Raw genomic sequence first — 26,195 nt, 5'->3', positions numbered from 1 at the left:
ACTGCACAAAGATATATATCCTTTTCTGTACGGAAGAACGTTTTGTCTAGTTTACACCAAATGTAGTCATCGTTATAAGAGATGAGTGTTATACCTTCTTTTAGGTTTGTTTTGAATCCAAGGGCGATTCCACCTGAGAATCGTCCGTGTTTTTTCATGCGGTGTTTTTTAGCAGGCGTTGTAAATAAATGAAAGCCGGAAAGTGAAACGTGGTCGCTCAACCACGTTTCCGTTAGTATTACAAAATTACTGTTTTCGAAAGAACGTAAAAAATCATCATTTGATAATTTGTCTCCTACATGAGATTTGTTTGATAATCCATGTACGTTCCAGCAGCTCAAAGATAAGAGTTTTGAGCTACCGATACTGGTGTACATAGGCTATCCTTCTATAAACTAAAACGGGTAGTAAGCAGTGATTATCTAAGGCTTAATGGGGAAGGAACAGAGCAAGTCAAACCTGATGAAAAGTCATGAAATAGGAATCAAGGATGGCGCATTGTCTCATACAGACGCAGCAATCCCAGCACAGTGTTCATGTCCAAATGTGCTGATTGAGTGGAGGGCTGGATTGGTACGGATACAGTGTTCATGTCCACATGTGGTGACTGAGTTGCAACGTGAATTGGTATCGCTGGCTGAGCGTTATGCATGCTAGTCATCTGGGCATAAGTTTTCTTGTGGGTATTTGCAAACAGAGTCGGTGGGTTGTTGAGTTGATTGCGAGGAGATGTTTCCATTGTGAGCTGTTTAAGATTACCAATGTTTGCACTTGTGGGAATTGGGTAGTGTAATGGACGAGCTGTATTCATTCTAGGCGGGTTGTCAATGGGGTTGCTAGATTTCGGTTTTGTTAGCCTTATTCTATTGTACATGGCATCTTTAAGATTTGCCACCAGAGCTCCAATGCTTCTTCTCTTCAGGTGTTTATTATCGTGGAGATATGTGTTCGGAATGTTCTCATTATTGACAAGTTGGACGTTTGGATATGGTAAACAGATAGATCCGAGTTTTGAATTTAGTTCCACTCTGGCAGGTTCCTTGATGTCGCCTCGTACTACCAGAGAGGAGAGAAGAATTTTTGAGGTTGGATACTTTGTGATTGCTATTTTTAACATTTGGAATTGTATTCAATGTCATTTGTTCCTACATGAATTACAATGTGGCTTGGTTTGCCTAGGTCATCTTCATTCAGCATCTTTATAACTGAGGGAATTGTAGGACAGAAGATTTTGACAACTTCTTTGTTTGGGGTGAATTTGCTAGTGTCAATAAATTTTCCGTTTGAATCAATGAGTAGCACAATGTTTTGAGGCATTTCAATAGTGGGCTTGAGTTGTTGGTTAACGTTTGGTCGCTGGTGTCCGGTGGTTTCCTTCTTCTGATTTTCCGGTGTGATTGCTGGTTTGTGGTTTAGGGTGTTGGCTGTTAGATCATTAGCTGTGTGCGGAAGGCCTGGTGAGGTGGTGGTATTCGTGGTGGTGATTGGATTTGTAGATTCCTCACCCAAGATAACGAATCTGTTTGAAGTCTCGATGCCATCGGGTATTAAAATAGCTTTCTCTTGTGTTGCTTGCTGTTGCTTGTCTTGTTCTTTTGGTTCATTTTGTAGGTCATTAAGCAATATGCTCAGTTTTTCTTCATGATGCTTTTCGCTTGACTTGAGTTGACTTTTCAAAGATTGTATTTCCTGTTTGAGTTTTCCGTTTTCGGATTTCAGTTGATAATTATCAGTTTCTAGCTCAGTTACTCTTCCGGAGAGAGTTTGAAGATTAATTTTAAAAGCATTGTCCATTTGTGTAATTTTGTCGTGTAAGTGCGAGATCCTGTCATTAAGTTGATTTATTTCGGGCTGTGCTTGCAACAGATTGTTGATTTCTGTGATTTCAGATTCCAGATTACTGAAGACAAATTTTAATTCTCTCACGGTTGCGCTTTTCCGTGCTGACAGACCTGCTCCTCGCATGGAATCAATGGAATTCCGTCGTTTCCGGTTAAGAGGCGTTGCAAAATAGGACGCCTTGTGGTCGGGGGATTCAGCTGGTTGAATGTCGTCTTTTGGAGACGATACATGTTGGCTTCTTTGGTTTTTTTAATTTCTTGGGTGGGAGGGTGGCAACAAGTTCCTTGAGATGGTCGAGGAGGTCTTTATCCACCGGGACAAACTCGGTCGAAGTAGATAGTTCGCCACTGATGTCATTGTCGGTCATGCCACGTGTCCCTTGAGTGATCGAAGAATCTGTGATTTTTTTAAGAGTTGGAAATTCCTTTTCGGACCAGAACCTGTATGCAGAGCCCTGGAACATAATTATGCCTGTGGTCAGATACAAGTGAATAGTAATCAACAAATTAGTTTCTTCGAGGTTCTTGCCATCGTGGGAGACCGTCGTAGGTGCTTCATGGTTGATACTTGAGATCTTGATTTCAATTTCTTGAAAATTTGTTGATTCATGATCTTCGTGATCGATCCAATCAATGAGGAAATTTCCGCTGTCTTTAAGAGTTTCAAAGTACCTGAATTGGAACGTCTTAACCCAGTGTAGAATTCGTTCTTCTGAGGTTGCAAAAGAGGCACATTTCGCTGCGGCTCTGTATAATTCGAGACCTATTTCTTCGAATTTTACGGATTTCTGTTTGCTGGTTCGCTCTTTAAACTTCTTGATTGCATACTTGGTCTGAATCTCCTCCATTAAAGTGATATCCACTGCTCAAAGTGAGCAGAGAAGGGGAAAAACTTCGAGAGCTATTTAGAGACGCGTGGAGCACGGCCACACGCCGCCATCATTAACACTCCTAATCAAACTACTGTGTCAGTTCCATGTAAAATAGCTGCATCAATCAAACCCGCGTTGCTGGGCGAAACATAGAACTTCGCTTCGTACCAATCAAAACCGCGTTGCTGGGGAAAAACTAGGCACTTCGTACCAATCAAAACCACGTTGCTGAGCGAAACTTGGAACTTCGCACCAATCAAACCCACGTTGCTGGGGAAAAACTAGACACTTTGCATCAATCAGAGCCGCTGTTATGATACAGTTAAATTATCGGGAATTTCCCTGAAAAGTATACAACTGACAAGAAGTCTTCCGCTGTGCTGCTCACTGTTATAAAATTAAAAAATTAAAATCATTTTAGATCATTTAAGATCATTGTAGGTCATTTTAGATTAATTTTAGTTCATTTTAGGTCATTTTAGATCATTTTAGGTCATTTTAGGTCATTTTAGATCATTTTAGGTCATTTTAGGTCATTTTAGATTAATTTTAGTTCATTTTAGGTCATTTTAGATCATGTTAGATCATTTTAGGTCATTTTAGGTCATTTTAGATCATTTTAGGTCATTCCTTGTTTTAGTAACTACGGACAGAGCGATAGAACACCGACTTCAGGTGCAAGATTTCCTATATTCTATCTAGAAAGCCGCAGTTCTATACTGACTGTACGTGACAGCACGTGAGTTCAAATTCGAGCGTGACACACACGAGGATATTGCACAATCGTACTTACAACAAAGGAAACTTTGTACTTTATCGATGCCAAAATACCAAATTAAAAAAAAAGCACTATAGCTTTCATTCATAATACACAAGTTACACTTCAACCGATACTTATGGTTATTTCTGTCGCAAAATTTCATTCCAACGAGGTATGTACCCGGTATTCTCATTAAGTCTCCTAAATACACTACAGAAATAACTTACTTCTCGCCCTAGTGGTAATTAAGAAGGAAGATTTGCCCTGATTACGCTGTTTAAATAGGGGAACAAGAGCAATGACTTGTAAGCTTACCTCAACCTTATTCCTTGAAAGACGAGTTTCTTCAGCTGCACGGGTAATCATTTGATCATACTGGCGGCCAGTACCAATCATTCCACCATCATAATGTTGTTTATAAGAAGACAGTCGAACCTGTATTAAGCGGTCACCCTCGGGGAATGGCTAAGTGACCGCTTAATACAGGTTGACCGCTTAATACAGGTTGCACAGAATACATCCCTTACTTGGTTAAGAAAGTTCGACGGTAAAATGGTATGACAAAGGAGAGCATGGTATTGAAACAGACTAATAAAAAATTAACGCCACGATTGTGCAGCTCATTAGAAGCCCAATTGCCTGGCACGCTATTTGTTACCATATTTAAGTGGTTTCCTTTTACAAGGTGACCGTTTAAAACAGGTCAAGACAATAGAAACAGCTCGCTGGGACTTAGTATAGGGTGACCGCGACCGCTTAATAGAGGTGACCGTTTAATACAAGTCAGGATTACAGTAAATAGGGGAAGGGCTTATTGTACTTTGCGAAACGAAATGGGACGAAACGAAATGGAAATCTGTACTTTGCGAAATGGAGATATTTCCATATGAATAAATAATGTAATGTTTTGTTATTACAGTTTATTATTCTCATTACGCAAAACAGCAAGATTTGGATTATTGTCCTTTTCATAAAAGTAACAAGGACAGATTTTCTTGCTTGCGTGACATTTCCGGCTGTGATGATGTTGCAAGCGACAGCGAAAGCAATAGATACACAAGATAAAGGAACGTGGATTGTCAGTACGGAGAATTCCGACTTGCTACTTGTTTAAATCGCAATGTACAGATTTTTATTTACTCACTCTGCAAAGTACAGATTTTCATTTTTTTCATTTCGCAAAGTACAGATTTTCATTTTTTCATTTCGCAAAGAACAGATTGTCTTGCTAGCGTGACATATCCGGCTGTGATGATGTCGCAAGCGATAGGGAAAGCAACAGACTGATAGATACACAGAAACATCACACAAGGATCGTTCAATTCAGTGGATTGTACGGGTACGACGAATTTTGACTTGCTACTTGTTTATTTCGCAAAGTACAGATTTTCATTTATTCATTTCGCAATGTACAGATTTTCATTTTTTCATTTCGCAAAGTACAGATTTTCTTGCTAGCGTGTCATATCCGGCTGGAATGATGTCGTAAGCGACATGGAAAGCAACAGATACGCAGAGACATCACACAAGGATCATTCATTTCAGTGGATTGTACGGTACGACGAATTTCGACTTGTTACTTGTTTATTTCGCAAAGTATAGATTTCCATTTCGCAAAGGACAGATTTCCATTTCGTTTCGCAAAGTACAATAAGCCTTTTGTGTAATTTTCGGGACTTTGACAACTGACCGCTTAATAGAGGGTGACCGCTTAATACGGTGCCGCTTAATACAGGTTCGACTGTATTCTTTTGAATGTCGGTCAACATATTGTAGGTTTGAGCGCGCGGCTTACTCTTTTGACTTGCCATGTTTAAATGAGAATCACCGAAATAAAAAGGCAGATGATATTTCAATCGAGGTCAGGTTATGTTTGAACTGTTTCAACTTGATCACGAGTTTGAAGTGAAGCTATTTCAAAATTTCCGGAGTGACAATGTCTCATTTCCGATTACGTAAAAGAAAGGAATTAAAGATTAAAATTACATCAACTGAGGACAAGAGTTTGTTTTTCTCTGATAAATCTCGCAAAAGCAAAATACAGTGATTCCATACTTTAATTGGTGGCTTTGCAAATCTTGAGTTCGGGTTTACACATTACTTTACATGAGTCATGTGTAATTATTTGACTGGCATGACAATTTCAATAGCGGGACCTTTTCGCATCTAGTTGTAGTCTAGAATAGGCCCAAAAAACACAGCTGAATATGGTCTGGTAGAGGGTGAAGTATCAGAGTCCCAGCTGCACACCCTTACCCAATAATACCACCCCCTCCCCCCCCCCCCCCCACCCATCCCCACCCGTCTGGATTTAATGCAATGTTTGCATCTTCAGGCATTTTATATATATTTCAGCTACTAGTAATATAAAACTAGAATCTTGGGATCTTACCGTATTTAGCGTAGGCTCGATAACTCGGAAAATGAGAAAGGCGGACCAGACACGAGAGAGAGACGTAAATCGAACCTATATTTCATAATTTGGCGATGCTGCTTTCATATTTAAGAAACGGTTCCCATTTTATTCTGGTCTTGTAGAAAGGGTCTTGCCCAAAAGTAACTAACATGTGGTGTATAATGGGCCAGAAAATAGACAATAATGGGGCAAGGAGTATGAGAGGTTGGCGGCATATACCCAGAAATAAATGACCCAATGACCTCCCCTCCCCCCCCCCCCCCCTGCTCAAACATTCACCCTGGATACATAACCTCCGACGCGGCACACACACAGACATTAATATTGATTTTAAAGGCTATTCTAATGATTATTTTCCTGTAGTTATAAACATATAAAGGCACGGAACCACCGCGAAAGCCCTCAAAATGTTAAGCTTATCGAGGTGATCAAGATTCAATTCGTGCACAAACATATCGTAGTTTAGTACGCTTCGTTAGACCATACCCAACTAGCCGCTAAAGTATTTTAGGTAAAGGCCAAAACTCTCGTCCTGGGCTTCTCTGCTGTAAGCGCTAAATGGGTTCTCAGCATTAGGTGCTCCAAAGGAGAGCAAAGAGTTGAATTCAAACACCAAACATAATTACAAATATTTTTTTCTGTCCGCCATTTTGGATTAATTTTGCGCATTTTCATATCTAAATGCTGATTGGTCAGCTTCCTCACGATGGCAGCTATTGTCATGTAAGCTGGCACAAAAGATAATTTAGAACGGACGGTACCCGTTGTTCTAAATTTAGAAGAGTAGGGTTTAACCCATTTAGAACCCGAGATACGGGTGGAAATAAGTGCAAATATATATATTTACAAAACGAGAAATAGGACTTTTTTGGTATTTTTAGTTTTCATTTATTTTTTTGTTCGTTTTTATGTTTTTCTTTTATCACTGTTACACGGAAAATAATAGAAATAAGTGCAAACATATATATTTACAAAAACGAGAAATAGGAAAATTTTAGCGAAGCAACATTTCGATGTTGCTAGCCTTCAGTTTCAAGTCAAAAGTAATAAATATGCCATAGAATGTCAACAACGGAATTAAGAGCTAATTATCATTGCATTCTATATAATTTAGACCAATCATTTGTGATCATTTTAAAGCAAAGACCGAGTACTTTAATTCCCGCCGAAATACTTAGAAATGACGTTCAACTATCCTACATTCAGTTTCTATTTTTTCATCTTTGTTGAAAATTTGCTGTTATTATATTGCATGGCACTGACAATTTTCGTTTCTATATTAAATCAAAGCAAATGTTTGCTCACAGTCCACCTCCAACCTGAAAGTCAAGGATATGTACTCTCGCCTTCGACCTTTCTGGCTAGGGTGTCCCTACTGGAAGAAATTGATCTCCCGCCAGTATAGCTCTCAGGGTCATAGAGAGGTTCAAGCTTCTCAACCAGGGCAAGGTGGCGGTCTGAGGGTGTCGGTATGCCTCTCGGTATGAGTGATTTGTAAAGCTCTCTCGCTGGCTTTATACACCAAACGGCTTGATACAAGACTCGAAAAAGATAATGATGCACAGCAATTTAAAATTTGCAAGCCTTAAAACTTTCAGAATAATAAATAAGTATAAAGCATGCTATGCCATATTGGTTGATACGGCGTTGCAGCAACTTTTAACGTCAGTGCAGAAATCAGAAATGATCGACTGAAAAAAACGACTTTTTACTCGGGCTTCTCAAAGGGAGACCAAGTTGAAAATTGCCCTTCGTTTTTACGCGGGATGCCCTGAAGGGGCATACCGTGTCTAAAAACGGGTCGATTTCTTTTTTTACGCGGGATGCCCTGAGGGGGCATACCGTGTCTAAAAACGGGTCGATTTCTTTTTTTTTTTTTTTCTTCCTCGTGGTCACAAATCGGTACATTAATTTATTCATTAAACTCTCCCCTCTCCTACTCTGGATGTATTGTTCTGATTGTCTTCACTAACAGCAGGCCAATCAAAATACATTCTTGTCGCTTATATCGCTTATATCGCGAACTGATCGCGACGGAGGGGACCCACTCACCCCTACCTGTGTGACGTCAACGCATCATTTGATATATTTATTAAGAACCGATTAAATTGTAGCGCCATGTTGTTAACATGTTCTGGACTCGAGTGTGCCGTTTTCAAACGGAAATTTCACCATTTTGAAGCGGTAAATTGAAAGAATAACTTCTAAGAAGCACCCGACATTTAAAACGGTGGAAATTGGTGAGTTCCTGGCGAAGGAATCGTGCTTTGTTTGACAGTCTTAGACGAAGACGCGAGACTAAAAAGAGGTCATTGAAAAGCTTACATTATCGTAAAGGAATTTTACAGATTTCCGGTAATAGTCTGAGTCGCGTAACACAAGGTAAACAACGTAACGCGATCGTCGTGACTCAAACTATTCCATTAGCAAGGATAGTTTTATCAATCGGCGAAGCATACAGTTGGAATAAATGAATCAGCCCCAGCATCACGCGTAATGCCAGTGTAGCAGGCATCTTGTTTTTTTTTTTTTTCTTCCTCGTAACTACAAATCGGTACATTAATTTATTCATTAAACTCACCCCTCTCCTACTCGGGGTGTATTGTTCTGATTGTCTTCAACAGAAGCAGGCCAATCAAAATCCATTCTTATCGCTTACATCGCGAGGGAGGGGACCCACTCACCCCTACCTGTGTGACGTCAACGCATCATTTGATCTATTTATTAAAAACAGATTAAATTTGACGCCATATTGTTAACATGTTCTGGACTCAAGTGTGCCGTTTTCAAACGGAAATTTCACCATTTTTAAGCGGTGAATCGAAAGAACAACTTCTAAGAAGCACTCGACATCTAAAACGGTGGAAATTGGAGAGTTCCTGGCGAAGGAATCGTGCTTTCTTTGACAGTCTTAGACCACGACGCGAGACTGAAAAGAGGTCATTGAGAAGCTTACGTTATCGCAATGGAATTCCCGCAATTTCCTTTGAAACCCTGAGTAGCGTCACATTAGGGAAACAACGTAATGCGATCGTCGTGACTCAAACTATTCCATTAGCAAGGATAGTTTTATCAATCGGCGAAGCATACAGTTGGAATAAATGAATCAGCCTCAGCATCTCGCGTAATGCCAGTATAGCAGGCATCTTGTTTTTTTTTTTTCCTCATTCAGTCACAAATCGCCGTCTAGGCCTTAAAACGCATGCGCAGGTGATCTTGTCGCTGCATGGGTTTGCATGGGTCGGCCATTTTTTAGTCGCCGATTTTCGCGTTTTCCGAAGGAAAACACAACTCTTCGAAATGGTTCATCGAAAGAAGAACTACTTAGGAATACTCAACAGTTTCGATAGCGGAAATCCGAGAAATAACGGCGAAGAAACTGTGCTTCGAGTACAAATTGTTGTTTTATCCAGGCGACGATATAATAGCGGAGCGCGGACATCTCAAATCCTTATTCAGGCCACGGACTTTCTACAAAATTTCTTAGTACTTCTGGGAATTCTACGGCTAAAAAATTACAGGTTTGATCGTGAATTTGTACTGAAATACTATTCTAATTGACCGATTCTTTAAATTCTAAACAGTTTTTGTGAAAATTTGATAAACGTGCCACGCACGGGTTGATAAATTCGCTTCGAAATGGACTGTTAGTTCCTTCAAATCGCTTTCGCTTCTCTTGTCTCGCATTTAGAATTATAAGCGTTTCTTTCTTAGGCGCAAACAAAGAGTTTTCTGAATAAATTTTTCCTTTAGGAAAGCATTCTGTCTGTTTTTCTCTCTTTATTTTTAAAATTGCCAAAACGTGACAACTGCGTAATCTTGCGTAAACAAGCGCATGCACTGGAGACGGATCAAATTTCGCCTAATTGTGACGCGCGCGAGGACAAATTTCACCGATTAATGGGTGGAAGATCCTGACAAAAAGAAATTCTCACGAAACACCAATTTCAATCGGAATTCCCTTTTTTCAAAAAACAAAAACTTTTGCGAAGCGGGGGGGGGGGGGGGGGGGGAATGAAGCCAGGAAAGAAGCCCAAGTTCACGCACATATGCGTCTTGTTTGATTATTGGTTCCTCCAGCCATGGTATCATGGTATATATCAGTGCACAGCTGAGCCATATGTGTGGGAGTTTGCAATCTTATACACTTTAAACTTCAAATTGATGTCTAGTAACATAAAAACGTCGACTCACTTTAATTCTTACACTTCTCTATGCAGTCGTGTCGAAAAAAATCGGCCCGTCCACTCTTTTGAGCAGACGGCTAATCAAATAAAACAATGCCTAAGGCCATTGTCATGTACAGGATCTGTCGCTCCAACCTGGCGACTTTGTCTGTAGTGAAGTCTGACTCGGTAGAACTGCCGATTGCATCAATCTGGTCTGTCTTGAGTCCAAGAGCCTGGAAAGCATCCTTGGCACGTTGTACGTACTGGTCCAGTGTTGTTTTGTCCATCGCAGAACTGGCTGAGTGACAAAACGAATTTCTCAGGAGGCGAAGCTGATCAATCGCGAGAACGAATGTTTCAGCATTGTTTCCGCCCGGGCTCACCACAGATGTGTGGAAACTTCCAGGAGGTAATCCACGTGGCTTCACGTACATCTCACTGAGTGTTTTGAGGCTACCTGTGCTGTCTGGTACAGCGAAGGACTGTGCAAAAATGGTAGCCTGGAACAACGCAGTGCAATCCCACTCATCGTACGACAATCGCGTGGGAACTTTGGTTGCGAAACGTTCTTTTGCCAAGAACGACTTTCTCACAACCGCGGAGTCATCCCAAGGCTCTGCTGGTCCATATTTGCTGTCCCACATGAGTTTGAAGGTCTTGCGTAAGGCTTTCGGAAATTCATCTGTGACAATGACTGCGAACTTGAAGTAGTTCAGCTGCTCGGGTCGATACTTGTGCCGCCTGACCATCTTTCCGTGCGGTGGTACTAGGCCCCACTCCCGATGTCCGCTTGGGAAACGGGGCCGGATTTCGCACTCACCTGCCGCTGATCGGACCCGCTAAAGAAATCAAATGCAGAAACATAGTAAGATCGATTGTTTTTAACGAGAAATTATACTCAGACAAGAGGAAAACGTTAATAAAATAAAACGATTGTCTATATAAATACGAAAACACTTCCTTTAAAAAGTCGCGTGAGATTCGAAATTGAAACTGGGAAAAACCCCTAATTAATATTCACAGTCGTCTTGTGTTTGTACCACGTTCATCTGATTTTGTAATGTGATGATCATAGACTGCACTCGATCAGGTGAAAAGTTTCATATCTGTCAAAGATTTAGCCTCGCCAACCGTTTTGAGCCAAACGTACTACGTGAGTTATCTTCAAATAACCTGTAAGCAGCACTCACGAGTTCGCTTACTTTACCGAGAACTATCGCCCCTCCGGGACAACGGTATCTCTACGTGTTAAAGTATCAGCTATATTATATGGCATTACAGGAACAATAAATTATTAATATGAAATTAATTTAGTAAGCATGATATACCTTTAACAAGTAGGGAACGGCTTCTCCGGTGGTTGATCAGACGAACATTGTCTACTGACTGATCTGCACCTTGCTTCTTTCGACAACTGCGTTCGAGTGGCGCTGCTTCTGACCGCTGCCAAAACTTATTTTGTTGAATGACGTCAAATGTTCTTGAATAACGCACTGTGATTGGATTGGAACTTCATAACCTCGTTAGAACACAGAATAATGTTTGATCATGAATATTTAATTTGAGAGACAGGAAACGTTCTTCTTTGCTTTATAAGCCACAGTAACACAGTTAATGAGTTAACAAAAATTCTAAACAGTGGCAGGGGTACTTGACTGCGACTCATGTTTTCGACAACGTGCTGGTGTGTACATTTCAAATTGATATTTTTGTCTTTTTCAAGCCGGAGTGGACATTCCGATTATTTTTTCAAGAATCGAAAGCAATTAAAATGGAAGGGAAAACCCCTTATTGACATTCAAACTATAGGCTTTCGTGTTATGCGCCTGCTTTATTTTGGATGCCATAGACTGAAGCAGTGGACCAATCAATGCCAATCGATCTGTGGACTCATGAACGTTGTTGAAAACAAAGCAGTGGTCTGTGAAGACTCGTCTACGACTGGTGTTTCTACAATTTTTCGTTTTTCCTTTTCCTGTGGAATTCAAGAATGTTTCCAATGTCAGTTTTTTTTAAGTTCGAAGCTGGATGAATTGAAGCATGGCCAGGGAAAAATCCCGAGTTTCAAGTACCGCGGGAAAAATCCCTAATTCAGTAATAACAATTGTCATTTTTGTTGGCAGCACCCACCTAGCTATCAACTAAAACAATTGTTATTAATTAGGGGTTTTTCCCATGGTTCAGACACTTGAAACTCGGGATTTTTCCCAGTCTCGCTTCAGCTGCGACCACTAAAAAAAAATTGGGAACATTCTTGAACTTCACATGTATAGGAATAAGGAAATATTATAGGAAGAGACCTCAACTGTAGAAAAATCAACCAGAAAATCACTCATCAGATCAATGCGGCCATGGTGTTATCAGTGTTAAACATATCTTCATTGACTATTTTTTACTGGTTCTTTAGCTTAAGGTTACCGTATACAGCTGTTTCGACAAAGGTTGTCGAAAAAAGCGTAAAAGCGTACGCGACAATGCCGAAAGGTAGTCTGGGAATACCCAATAAATTTCAATAAAAGCTCAGAATCCACAATGCCTCGACCGAACAGCGAAGACTTGAGATGGCGAGCAATATGGATTCTGAGCTTTTATTAAAAATTTATTGTGTATTTCCCAGACAACCTTTCGGCTTTGTCGCGTACGCTTTTACACTTTTTTGGACAACCTTTGTCAAAACAGCTGTACCTTCAGAGGTGTCTCGCGTTTAAGCAATGTAGCGCGTCCAGTTTAAACTGTAGATACCTAAACCCTTATATCAAATTAAAGCTTATTGAGATTGCATTTTGTTAATGTTTATCTCGAATTTATTTAATTGTCCACTAGTTCTAAATTGGTTTCTTTGAAGAAACCAATTCATTCTGTCGATTTTCCTGGAAATCGAGTTATACTTAATATCATAGTGAACAATTAATAACAGTGCTCTCAACGGCATTAAAATTGCCGTAGAAGCAAGCGTTTTCGTACGGTCAGAGAACAATCAGGAAAAAAAAAATTTCACGGTCAGGGAAAGTCGAGGAATTCTTTATAAAGCCAGGGAATACTAAATTCTACCAGGCTGGACTGGTTCTTAAACGATCAGTGACTGAAAGTTGCACCCACAATAACGCATCTCGGTATTAAACATTTTCAATACCGACAATAGTATTAATGTTACCTTTAGTTTTTTTACAGCTAATGTTGTAATTTAGTTACAATTTGGTTTAGTTGTAATTTCTTTTTTTCTTCTTCCGCTGCCTCGATTAGTTAGCTACACGCGGGTGAAAGAAAGTTTGTAACAATTTTTTGCTTGTGGTATAATACAGTTTTGTTGTTGCTGTTAGATTTAGCCGCTCAGGAGATCATAAAATGACAATAATCACCAAGCTATCTTTCAACCATATTATTAGCCATTGACCAGCAGATATCTCAGTGGCAAGGTAAGAATCGACCTCAACAAACTTGTATATGATATTAAACTTCACAATTAAACCAGTCAACTCCTTTATAGAAATTGCAATTCAAATAAGTACCTAACTTGGTTAGCGAAATCGTCCTTAAGGTTACCCGATACCTTCAGAGGTGTCTCGCGTTTAAGCGATATAGCGCATCCAGTTTAAGCTGTAGATACCTAAACCCCGATATCGAATTAAAGCTTATAGAGCTGACTATCAAACCATACCAAGAATTTTGAAATAAAATGAATTGTCCACTATTCATGACCTCTAATTAAGAGCGTCCGAATCACCTTTTAAAGCTACAAGTCAAAGTGAATTTAATTTGTTTTTTTCTAATTTAATTTTTCTCCTCAGTTTCCGGACGCAACGCGCTAAAAAAACGTGTCTGCGTTTTGCCATATTCAATTGCAGTGAAAAGTTATAAAGCATTTTCGAAACAGGATGAAAAAAATGTGGAGTAATCGTACAAAAATCGCTCTCGGAGAAAAAATATTTCGAAAGAAAAAATTCGCAGACACGTTTTTGTTGTTTATATGTTAAACTAGCTACTGTCCAAATTTGAAGGCAAACGAACAAATTCCTTTTGAGTTTTAGCTCTTTGAAGTGGCTCCTCCAGGTGAAAAAAAATTTATTCAAGAAAACAGCGCTAAAAATTCGGCAATTCATTTTATTTCAAAATTCTTGGTTTAGTTGGATAGCCAGCTCTATAAGCTTTAATTTGATATAAGGGTTCAGGTATCTACAGTTTAAACTGGACGCGACACACCTCTGAAGACACCTCTGAAGGTACCGGGTAACCTTAATGATTAGACAACAACATGCACTATCTAGTACCTGACACTGAACTAAGGTCAACTAAGCGTGCTTTCCTTTTGTCAGAACCAGCCCGCCGCCCAGACCGGTCAGTTCGTAAATTGGAATGTTCCGATTAGAAGGATAAGTTCTATCCTAGTCCTTCAAATGTCTTCAAAATAACACGTACGATTTTCGGAATGATTGCATCATCCGATCAGGACGACCAGTTCTTGCAAACAGGCACTTTAATTCATACGTCCTCGTTACCCATAGAGCTCACTACAGAGAAAGGCCAGCTAGATTGTTTATGAACCAGCTACCAGAGTGTGTTTTCTCGTATCTAAGCCATACATGAGCTATTTTTTTGCGATTTTTGAATTGGCTTACTTGAAAGTCTTGATATGATGACTGAAAATTTTTAACAATGAAAGCGCAAGACCAAAGAGATCTGTCCGAGTAGTGAGTGGTTGTCGTTGCCTTCCAGGGATATATATGACTAGAAATCACCCCATATTTTTTCTTTTTTTGGGGGGGGGGGGGGGGGGGAAACAAACTTAGCTCGGGGGTTCTCAGAACAAAATGCTGACCAGGAAGCTATTGAAGTTGGTGACTCAATGAACTGGCAATACAACAAACTATTTTACAACAAATCCCCATGAGCTCAGCTTTCGACCTTCGTATCCTACTACACTCCTCAGATAAACAAACTCGAGCGGAAAGGCACAAATAAAAAAATAAATAAATAAAACGTTAAAAAAAATTAGTGGCGCGGGAGACGTTACTGTACTCATTCAGTTGCCTCTACGGAGGAGAACACTAAGCAAATGTTAGACCTTGTTAGCATGACTCCCTGGTTATAACATGACAATCATCGAGATTATTGGATTGGGTTGCAGCTCAGTCGTTTTCGCCTTTGCCGGCCTTCTCGGTTGAAAAGCAACGTTTCTTCCTGTTACTTCATTAAGTAACTTCAAATAAACAGTCCTATCTTGAGGTAAGAAAACGAAACCTGTTTGTCATTTTGCCATTTTTGAATTGAATTGAAATGCCTGTGAGTGATTTCAGAAAATATTTATCAGTCCAATTATACATTAGCCTCTTAGTTAACGTTATCGAAAGATGCACGATGATATATTAGAACTACATTGGGGAAAGATTATGCCTAATTCACGGAATACACTGTCCGTAAGTAAAGGCCGATATCTCAGAATTAGAATAATGCAAGTTAAAAAATCAATGCAAATTGCATGATTCGGTTTTTGCGCTCTAACATGGCGACCTCATTTGTGGGAAAATGTGACTCTTTTAAACTTCCAAGGTCGTCAACTGGATCTGTCTTGACTCCAAGAGCTATCAACGCATCCTTGGCAAGTTGCACACACTGGTCAAACATTACCCTGTCCATCTTGGAATTGGTAGAGTGACAAAGCCAGTTCCTAAGGAGTCGAAGTTGATCAATTGCTAGTGCAACTGTTTCAGCATTATTTCCACTTGGGCTCACTACAGATGTGTGGAAACTTCCATGAGGTAATCCATGGGGCTTTATGTACATCTCACTGAGTGTTTTGAGGTGGCCTCTGCTGTCTGGTGAAGCAAAAGACTGCGCATAAATGGTTGCCTGAAACAATGCCGTGCAATCCCACTTATCGTATGACTTGTGGGTGGGAACTTTGGTTTTGCCACCCTCTTGGACTAGAAAAGATTTTCTCACAACGCAAGAGTCATCCCAGGGCTGTCCAGGTCCATATTTGGTGTCCCACATAAGTTTGAAAGCATGACGCAGGGCCTTAGGAAGTTCATTCACGACAATGGATGCAAACTTGAAGTAATTCAACTGCTTGTCTTCAAACTGAAGCTTGACCATGATTCCAAGAAATGCTCAGTCCCCTCTTCCCAGCTCAGTGGGAAGCGGGGCCTTCCCGCTGGTCGATTGGATTCAGGACTATCTGCTAAAGAAACCAAAAGGCAGAGAAATAGTGTGATAAAATCAAGTAGAATTGCGCTCAAACCGAAACCGAAATACTGAATCTAGAGAATTTTAAATGCAAGCAAACAAAAAGTAAATGTCAAAAGATATGCTCACGGTGGGTTAAATAAGTCGCGTGAGATGGAAAGAGGACTAATTGCTTTGATACAAAGTATAGCTTTCTCTAGGTCGTTGCGTCCTTTTGGGCAAATATAACTCACTTTGTATGCAAACTTTTGAAGCTCGATCGATGACGTAAGTCTTAAATTCTTCTATATACTGCCAAAATCACTTAAAGACGGAGATCACAGAAATGAGAATACAGTAATACACAGAATTAAGCCAGCGACACACCTGGCGATTTTATACGCCGTTTGCGGCGAATTTGATCGCGACTTTCGCCACCGATTGGTGCAGACACACCTGGCGATATATTTTTCGGCGATCGCGGCGGTGTGGCAGTTTTGAAAACTCATGTGATAAAATCGCCCAACCTAGTGGGTTGGCTTTACTGGCGATATGCAGCCATAAACGTAAAAAATCGCGGGAACGGGCACACTTAGCGAATTAAATCGCCGATATCTGACATGCCAGATATCGGCGATTTTATACGCCGATAGCGGCGATCGGCGAGCGAAAATCGCAATCGCTGCACCGGGCACACCTGGCGATTTTCGCCGATCGCGGCGATCGGCGTAAAAATCGCAAGGTGTGTCGCTAGCTTTAGGTGACAGAGGTTGTAACAGACTAAAAAATTTTAGCTGTTTTGAGCCAACAAATACATAATAATCCATAACGGCTTTAAGTGTTAATGATCAGTGACATGATCCAACTGAATTAAGACGTGAAGTACCCATGTGTGCGATCTTCGATCAAGTAACTTGCGAGTCTGAAACTGACACTGAAACTGAAGTCGGCAATCTAGCTACTATTTTGTTTACGAAATACCTTGAACAAATAAGAAACGACTCCGAGAGCAAGTGGTTGCAACTGATCGGAGGAAGATTCATTGGAGTTACACTCTCTCTTGCAGCTGGAACTTGAGTGACTAAATATTCTAGAAACACGAGCTTTGATTGAGGCTGACATTTATTAATTAACATGGCTCTATGGCAACAAAAAAAATATTTTGATCATGAATATGTTTTTTATGAAGTAGAACTCTTTCGTTACTCGCCATTACAAAAGTTATGGCAGCAATTTAAAAGTTTAACTTGTTGTACAGGTTCTGGCCTTCTTTTGACTCATTTTTCCACACCATTATCCGCGTCACTAGAAGTTTAAAGCGAAAGCAAACCTGTTAGGGAAAAACCCCTAATTGACATTCGTCTTGCTATCACAACAAGCCCACTTCTCAAGTTATTTTTGGATGCAATAACATGCCGCGGCAAAAGTGATCGACCAATCGATTTACGTTACGCGGTATTGCATGGAAATATTGTTCATTTTTTATGATTACACCAATACGGTTTGATTCCCGTTCAAGCCTGGTTTTTTTTTAGGATTTCTTTTTGCAACTGCTTAAGAGCGGATGTCTGTAAATATCAACCAGAGGTGTGCAATAGCGAAAAATTCAAAATTCTCAAAAAAATTCACAACATAGCCCACGGTAAACTATTGCAAGAAAGGCATGTTTTACTTCGATCCGATTAATTATTTTTGATGTGAGGCTATGATCTTGAATTCGCCGCTCCTGAACCGGGTTTTCGGTGTCTGACACCACATGTTGCGAAGACCTTGTTTTAAAAATCAAACCAGTTTTGTTCCAAACGAAAAACATCCAGTCTGATAAAGTACATAATTATGGACACCATGAATGGTATGTTACTCATCTAAAGTGAAAATTAAATATTTTAGAGATTTTTCAATATTTACAATTTTTTAAGCGATTTCTCGTGATGCCAAATTGACAAATTTGCGAGGCTAAAATCATCAACTGGTACATGGCGTTGAGGATAAAGATTTACACCACGTGAAAGAGCATCACTTCTTCTTATAAAATCCGCTTTCAAAACTATGGGCAACACAAAAGGAAATTTTTGACGCCGCGAATTACAAGTAGTACTTTAGTGAAATTTGAGTTTTTCTGTCACGGCATTCCGTTGCTAAAACTCAGATAAACACAACATGAAAACGTGTCAAACAACAATTGTTTGTTGGCACTTGCTAAAGGTTTTGGCCCACGTTCATAATATTACTTTCCATGGTTTTTAATCATTTTGGGCAGGCACAAAAGATTGTAGCAGTTTCATTAGACTCCGAGTTCAAAAGCGTATAAAGGTCACAAAGGTCAGTTTACGTAGTCAACGTTTTGAATTCGGACCAGAATGTTTTGCATTGAATCTTACTTTAGAACAAATGAAACAATAGCTAAAAGTGCTACGTAATTCGTACCTTTTTAGAGCTTTCTGTACATTGTAGAAATCATCACATCAATCAGGAACGATATATGCATTTTGCCGCGATTTAAAAATACGTTTAACGGCAGAGATTGCGTTACCGTTTGCGCAGACCATTTGCCCCCAGGGGGAGGGCGACTTGACGAGTTGATCGTCATAAAGTTTGAAAAGTACCACTAACAGGTACCAGAATGTGTTTTGTAGCCGTGGTCTGTATAATTTTCCCACTTAGTGGTACCAATTCTAAAGTGAATACGCTAAGTGACAGTTGACTGGTATTTATAATAACTTTCTCTTATATCAGTTTTCGCTCAATACCCTAAAACTGGCTAAAGGTACCGCCATACCTTTGACAGGTACCAAACCACGAATTTTAACCCCCGAAAGCTACGATACGTTTCCAATTCATGAATTTTTCAGAAGCGATGTTTTATGAAAATTATTTGACATCGGATTTCCATACAAACACTGTTATTTCGAGCCTGTTTGCCTACTCGTCAAAATGGCGTCGAAAACCGTGATAAGGCCTATTTGATTCTGAATTACTGGTTATTACATCCACACACATTTATGATTTTTAGTGATTTTTTTTAAAGTTATTTGGCCCTGTGCTTTGTCACTGTTACAGTTTCCCGACGTAAAGAATGGGGAGCTTAGTGGGGAGGCGGCAGGGTAAGAGCGAGGAGGGAAACGGGGTTGCGTCACCACTGTCGTCCCTATTTTCCCCAGTCCCTGCAATACGACTCACACCTGCTAAAATCCACCACAGTACATTGTCAGCAGGAATAAGGGAGGGACGTAGGGGGAGCGATTTTTGTCAGAAAGAGGGCCAGGGTTTCACAGCCTGGACGGCACAGCTACGCTCCTTTGGCTGTAAAGCCAGTTCTACAAAGTGACATAACTAACTGACTAAACTTCAGGGCAAAATTTCCCTTGATATCTTCGAAATCGATGACAGCCATCTAATCAGGTCTATTTGCTCAAGACATCGAGATCCTTATGGCATCAGACGGCGCTGCCAAAACCGATTCTGCGCCGGTCCCACCAAGTTGGGCAGCTAATCATTTCAAGCAAACGAAGGGAGATCGGAGCATCACATTTGTGCAATCTAGACTTATCCACAAGATGACCTCGATATTAGTGTCTGTCGGCTTTCACAAGTACTCTAAAATTCAGAGCATAGCACCATATATTCAGGTAACATGATCTTGTTGGGTCGTGTTCTTACTTTGACCCTTTAAGGCCAAAGAAACCATACTTTGTCTTCTCAAATTCCATTACTGATGGCTGAACTATCTTTTATCGTATGAAAACTATCGTACAACAGATAATTTTTGTGAACAATAAATTGTAAATTGGGTCTTATCCAGTTGAACTAGACAGTCACATTGCTTTTAACTCTCTTTGAGTAGCATTCATGGTAGCCTCGCCAAACGCCCCTCGGGAACGGGGGGCGATGAGAGGCGCCTGTATTCGCAGGCAACGTTAGACTGAAATTCAGGCCCGTAGCAGGGGGAGGGGCAGGGGGGGCTTGAGCCCCCCCCCAGAATTTTTGGAAGTTAAAAAACAATCTGCCAAAAAATAAATAATAAAACCAAATTAATGGGCAGCAATCAGTCTTGAACTCTGACGCTGCAAGTCCCTTTTCATAACCTTTAAAAAATTGTTTACTACCTGTCAGTTTCCAGGGCTTACAGTTCGTTTTCATATACTACAGTAACATTAAGGCATTCCTACCTTGTGAATCGGAAATAAGAACCAAAATGGATCAAAATCAACCGATCTCAAGCCGTAAAAGCTATTGAAATAAACAACAGTCAACTCTCTCATAGCGACCACTTCTCGTAGGCGACCACCTCCCGTAAGCGACCACTTCCTATACAACCGTTTTGTTTCTCAGTTAAATACTGTTTCAAGAGCTCTCTATTAACCACCACTCAAATTTCTTAAGAGGCCGCGACCACTTTTTAGGCCAGAAATTACACCTATTTTTTTTGCTTTTTGTTTCACGTATGATCGTTATCATTACTTAGAAGTGACAAAAATTCAATTTTTAATAACGCTACCCCGGACCTGCGTATACTTGCAGCATTTTCGTTGTGCGGTTCATTCCAGATTGTTTGCTTTTATGTTTTGGACCGTAGATCTTTTCAGATACGATATGCTGTAGTTCTTTTTAACATGGTTTGGCCATGTATTTGTGAAGGAAAGTTTTGCTTTTCTGCTGATTCTCGGTTTGGTCTCTATCATGTCGCTGTCGTGTTAGTTTTCTACGCAGTCCGATCAGCCTTGCAGAAATTTGTGACAGATAATAACAGTTTACAGACAGAGAAGATGGCTATAATTAGATCTGTAGGTAAACGGGACAGATCTGTTCCGAATTGTTACACAGAGTTTCATCAGAAGAATTAATAGATGTGAAAAAATCAAATAAATTAGTTTCTATTTGCCTTATTTTAGCTTCTAAGATAAAATTTTTATGTAATTAATTAATCAATCCAGTATTACGCTTATTTTGTTGATCTTTCCCGTACGCGACCACCTCCCGTAAGCGACCACTTTGTCGTACACCAAGGGTGGTCGCTTGTAAATTTTAAAAGAGAAAGAAAAATTTGTCGTCATTTGGTTACGTCCTCCTTCAAACGTAAAATTAGGAAATTTCACATGGTAGTCCACGTAAAAGAAACGGCAAAAAATGTACCAAAAAGTGTGATACAGGTGCAAAGTTATTGTTTTAATTACTAAATCTATTTTTTTGTTTTGTTTTGTTTTGTTTTTTATGTTCTCGTTGCATCTTAAACTCCCTAATCAGTCCGTGTTTTGAGTGACGGGGGTGGGGGGTGGGGGATGGGGTTGTTTTGTTTAACTATTGTGCTAAGCCCCCTCAGTTGTTTTAGCCTTCTACGGGCCTGAAATTTGAAAAACTTTATCAAAAATCAAAACAACTGCGCGAGTGTAGACGCAACCAGATAAAATTGTGATAACCCAAAACCGTAATCTCAGTTTGAACTGATTATATAATTAATTGTCTTTGAGGTCTAGCTGGACGAAACATCACTTTCTATCCCGTGGACAAGGGCATACGTAAGTGCAAGGTCAGCGGTCTACTGGTGAAATGTATGTGACAATATTTGTGACCAAATGTATAAAACGGCCTATGGTGTTACGATGTTTCCTATAGATGTCCCATATTTCTTTAACATCCAGTGTGGCCGCTCAAAGGTATGAATTATATAGCACTCTTAGCTATTTGCTCAATTTTTTTCAAAGTAAGATTGAATGGAAGAAGTCCTGGTTTCATTTTATTCCATATTTACTAGTGTTGCGACCGGTTGACAACGAAAACTGACCCGTGTACGGCTTTTGAACTCCGCTAAAATCTTTTGACACTGCCCGTAAAAGATAGAAAACCAAGGAAAATAGTCTTATAAGCATGGATCATGCACAGGCAGTGCCCTGTAGCAAGAATTAATAAACCATTGTTGTTTGAAACGTTTTCATGTTGTGTTTATCTGAGTTTTAGCAACGGAATGCCGTGACAGAAAAGCTCAAATTCCACTAAAGTACTACTTGTAATTCGCGGCGTCAAAAATTTCCTTTTGTGTTGCCCATAGTTTTGAAAGCGGATTTTATAAGAAGAAGTGATGCTCTTTCACGTGGTGTAAATCTTTATCCTCAATGCCATGTACCAGTTGATGATTTTAGCCTCGCAAATTTGTCAATTTGGCATCACGAGAAATCGCTTAAAAAATTGTAATATTGAAAAATCTCCTAAATATTTAATTTTCACTTTAGATGAGTAACATACCATTCATGGTGTCCATAATTATGTACTTTATCAGACTGGATGTTTTTCGTTTGGAACAAAACTGGTTTGATTTTTAAAACAAGGTCTTCGCAACATGTGGTGTCAGACACCGAAAACCCGGTTCAGGAGTAGTCTCCCACGCAGACGTTCTTAGGGGTTCGTCACGCGTTCCTTGGAAATATTGTTCAACTTTGACGATTAAGTTTGACGGGAAAACGGCAATATTGTAGAGGCGAAAACCTCCGCAACTGTTAGCAGATCCCTGAAATTTCATAACTTGGCTGGATATGAATTAGCCAGATAAGGAGTACATTGTTTATGAAATAGCAGTACCTTAGGAGGCCAGCAAAGGATCTCGAAAAATCCTTTTGGATGCGATGACTCCGAAAATTCAGAACTAACAGAGAACTGAAATAGGTTGTGCAGATTTATCACTGCAGTGCAAGGACGTTGCTTCAGAATAGCTCGAGGGTGGGGTATCGAAAGTATACTGAAATGGGGAATCTGTAATAACCCCTTGTGAATAATAGAATCAAAATATGTTTAACACTGTGCAGCTCCATTGATTTAAAGTTGTTTTTTAATATTGGTATTTCTTATGGCACTGATGTTTCCTTATAAGCCTCCAAGAAATAATCAGCACCAAAAAAATTGACCAACGTTAAAAACACCTAAAGAATAATAAATGTTACAAACAAGAACACAGAAATTGAAAAAAACAATCCAAAACAAAGTAGTTTACCATGCATGTTAATGATGTTCCACAAATTAAATCTTTCTGAATATATGTCTGCGGTTCTAAGCTCAAGTTGAAGGCGCCTCTGTTCGTACTGTATCAGGGGCGGAGCAGGAACGATGAAGGAAAGATTATAGCAACTTAGGAGAACAGTAATTTAGAAATAAATATAACCCTCCAAATTTTGACCTTTGTTTGTACTGTGTACATTTGCAAGTTTGCCATGTTTGGTATCTGTTGAAAGATGATTTGTGACCTATAAAGTAAACTCAACACGCTTTCAAGGGAGACCGCTGCTTACCCATCTGACCACGGGAGGCCGAGGATTCGATTCAGTCGTCTTCTTTGATCCACAAATTGTTGAAGTTTACCCTATTCTGAAACCGTACACAAGATGTACAATTTACATCGATATATCATTGGGGATGGCCAGCTCTCGATAATCATTCGCAGCGTAGATCAGGTTTTCGTGAGGTTTCTGAGGCGTGCTTGAGAAGACTGCAAAAGACCTCCCGAATCGTTAGAAGCTGTTGTAAAATTAGTTGCTAGACTGGGCATCATAATTTCAGCTAATGAGGGATCAAAACATGTAAGAAGTGTTTATGGTCACCAAGAGAAAATAACCTCTCCCCTTTCCTTATTTTCCCACCACGTTGTCCCACATGCTGATGTTGGGGGATGGCTAAAAAGGACTAAAGAGATCTGCGACAGCTCAATACACGTCAAAGCAACTGAAACACTTCTAAAGATGTTATTCCAGTTATTAATTGCAACAGAATCAACCAGTTTTATGGAAAATAGTATTCCTAATGTGCTGTCAAGAAACGCCGGCTTGACCTTACACCCCGTCAGGTTTTGCAAGGAATCTAAAGCACAGTTCCGTAGGCTGACTTTTGACCAGGTAGGTTCGTTTCTTCCCAGGGGCGTAGCGACCATATACGCACGTACGAACGCGCGTACCTCGAAAATCTAAAAAAAGAATATTTTATTTATTTATTTATTTGACTTATTTATTTATTTACTTACAGATTTTTGGCAAATAGCGATTTATACACATGATACACATGCAAGAGTTTTCTTTTATTATTGCTGCTATTTTACGAAAAGAAAACTGTGTGAATATTGCCCTATTCATTTTAATATGAGAGTTCAAAACCCAGTCACACAACGGTGATGGTCGAGACACTTGTGTCAACCTACGTCTTCGCGGCATGAAGAGACTGAAAACAGAGGCAATACTCCACAAAGACAAGCACAAGAATGTGTCACACCCCACACCCCGCAAGAGGCTCACGCCGTCGGCGCTCGTTCACTAGGCCCTCTTGTGCGTACCTAAACGGAAAAACCACGCTACGCCCCTGCTTCCTCTACCCTGAAAGCCTGTGGCCATATATTCACGAAGCTTTCCTAAGTTAAGATGTATATAGCTTCTTAACAATAACCGGTTCGTCGTTATTCCAATAATAGACCAGGCTAAGAGGGCTTCATGAATATGGTCCCTGGAGAGCATGGAATGAGTCCTGATGATAGCTCTGAATACTTTCCAGACTTCTAGGGCACATCATGGTCTCTCCAGGCTTTCGAGGCGTTTAGGGTGTAAACCTCCACGCTTTCCAGAAACCCTTTGGAAACCTTGAAAGCCCGCACTCTGGCTGCGCCTTCGGAGTTTGTTATGAATTGGGAAAAGCAAGGGCCTGACCACAAGAGTGTGTTTTCTGGACTTTCCAGGCTATTTCAGGACGGTGTAAAATTGCACGCTTTCCAGAAAACCGTAGAGCACCAGGAATGCCAGATCCCGTTAATTTTTTTGTTTTAATTTTGTTTTGCACACTGAGGAAAGCTAGGAAACCATGGAATTTAGAGTGTGAAAAACCAAGCATTTTCCCGGGGAATTCCTTGCCGCTCTTTTCTCAAAGCGTACTGACAGCGACCAGAATCGGTCATTCAGTTCAAGACCTCCCACTTGTTGACCATGAATGAGTTATTTAAAGTAATAATGTAAGAGTTAAACAACAACAATGGATACTCGGCTGTAAGGCACACTCGGTTATAAGACGCACCTTTAACTTTAAAACAAGATTGTAACAAGTTTGCAAAATAAAAATTTCACCTAAATACCCGTTTATAAGACGCAACCAGAACTACAAGAAATTTTTTGACCACGTTCACTGTTATTACAACAATCTGCTTCCAAATTTGCTAATTACGGTCGTTTGGCGCTTGTATAAAACAGAAGCGTAACACATTATGAACAAAAGCAAAAAAACTCACACATGAACAAAAGCGAAAAAGTCACACTTTTTAATTCACTTAAAGTTGACATCCTTCTTAGTTATGAATACTGATTGATCCGTTTTTAAGTTTATAAACAATACTCAGCTGATGGAACTTTCATTCACCAGTTAAGTAGTAATAGGTGCACCGAATTACACCCGGTAAATGAGCAGCCATGAACATAAAGTGAGCAGCCAGAATAAATTTAAAAAATGCGCGGGAAATTTTATAAGCAATAATTATGAAGTCACAAAAGAATGTGTGGGTGTGTTGACAGGTTAGGGGGCACTTTTGATTGATGGGTCCTTGACAAGTAAGCAGCCCAACGCTGATTGGTCGTCGCCAGACTATTATGTTTGCAAAATAAAAGGCCGCTTTCATCAAAAGCGCTATTCCACTTTTAGAAAACAAGGTTGTCTTACGTTTGTTGGAGAAAACAGAAATGTTTCGAGTGGAATCTAGCGCTAAGACTCTGTTGACTGTAGACGAAGTTGAACAAATCCATCGCAAGAAGGTAGCCACAATTATTGGTCATGTGTTCCAACTTACTTACGCTGCAGTGTTTGACAAGCTCATTCATCAAGAGAAAGTAAATTAATGTCATGGCTGCACGATTGACCACCCAAGCCAAAGACAACACTCTTGCCTGATGATGGATAATGAAGACGCGTGGTTCTATTATCATGATGAATCCCGTGAGCAAATAGATCTTGCAGTGGTGATGA

The 26,195-nt window shown here is 40.0% G+C and overlaps 2 protein-coding genes across 2 annotated transcripts; both read right to left on the bottom strand.

The window, feature by feature from the left end:
• Positions 1-10,153: 10,153 nt before the first annotated feature.
• Positions 10,154-11,545, bottom strand: LOC146448412 (uncharacterized). The gene is made up of 2 exons (XM_085102597.1): positions 11,387-11,545; positions 10,154-10,897 (listed from the first exon to the last, which is right to left on the bottom strand). The coding sequence occupies exon 2, from the start codon at positions 10,805-10,807 to the stop codon at positions 10,154-10,156; it is 654 nt and encodes a 217-aa protein (XP_084958723.1). The 5' UTR covers positions 10,808-10,897; positions 11,387-11,545.
• A 3,967-nt stretch (positions 11,546-15,512) lies between these two features.
• LOC146448411 (uncharacterized) lies at positions 15,513-16,226 on the bottom strand. Its single transcript, XM_085102596.1, has one exon. It carries the CDS (start codon positions 16,149-16,151, stop codon positions 15,513-15,515), a length of 639 nt encoding a protein of 212 aa, XP_084958722.1. The 5' UTR covers positions 16,152-16,226.
• Between the last annotated feature and the right edge of the window lie 9,969 nt (positions 16,227-26,195).

Source organism: Pavona decussata, unplaced genomic scaffold (assembly GCF_977016875.1).
Source record: "Pavona decussata unplaced genomic scaffold, jaPavDecu1.1 SCAFFOLD_934, whole genome shotgun sequence".
NCBI lineage: Eukaryota > Metazoa > Cnidaria > Anthozoa > Scleractinia > Agariciidae > Pavona > Pavona decussata.
Note: the sequence above shows the minus strand (reverse complement) of the source record. Positions and strands in the feature narration are given on the sequence as shown.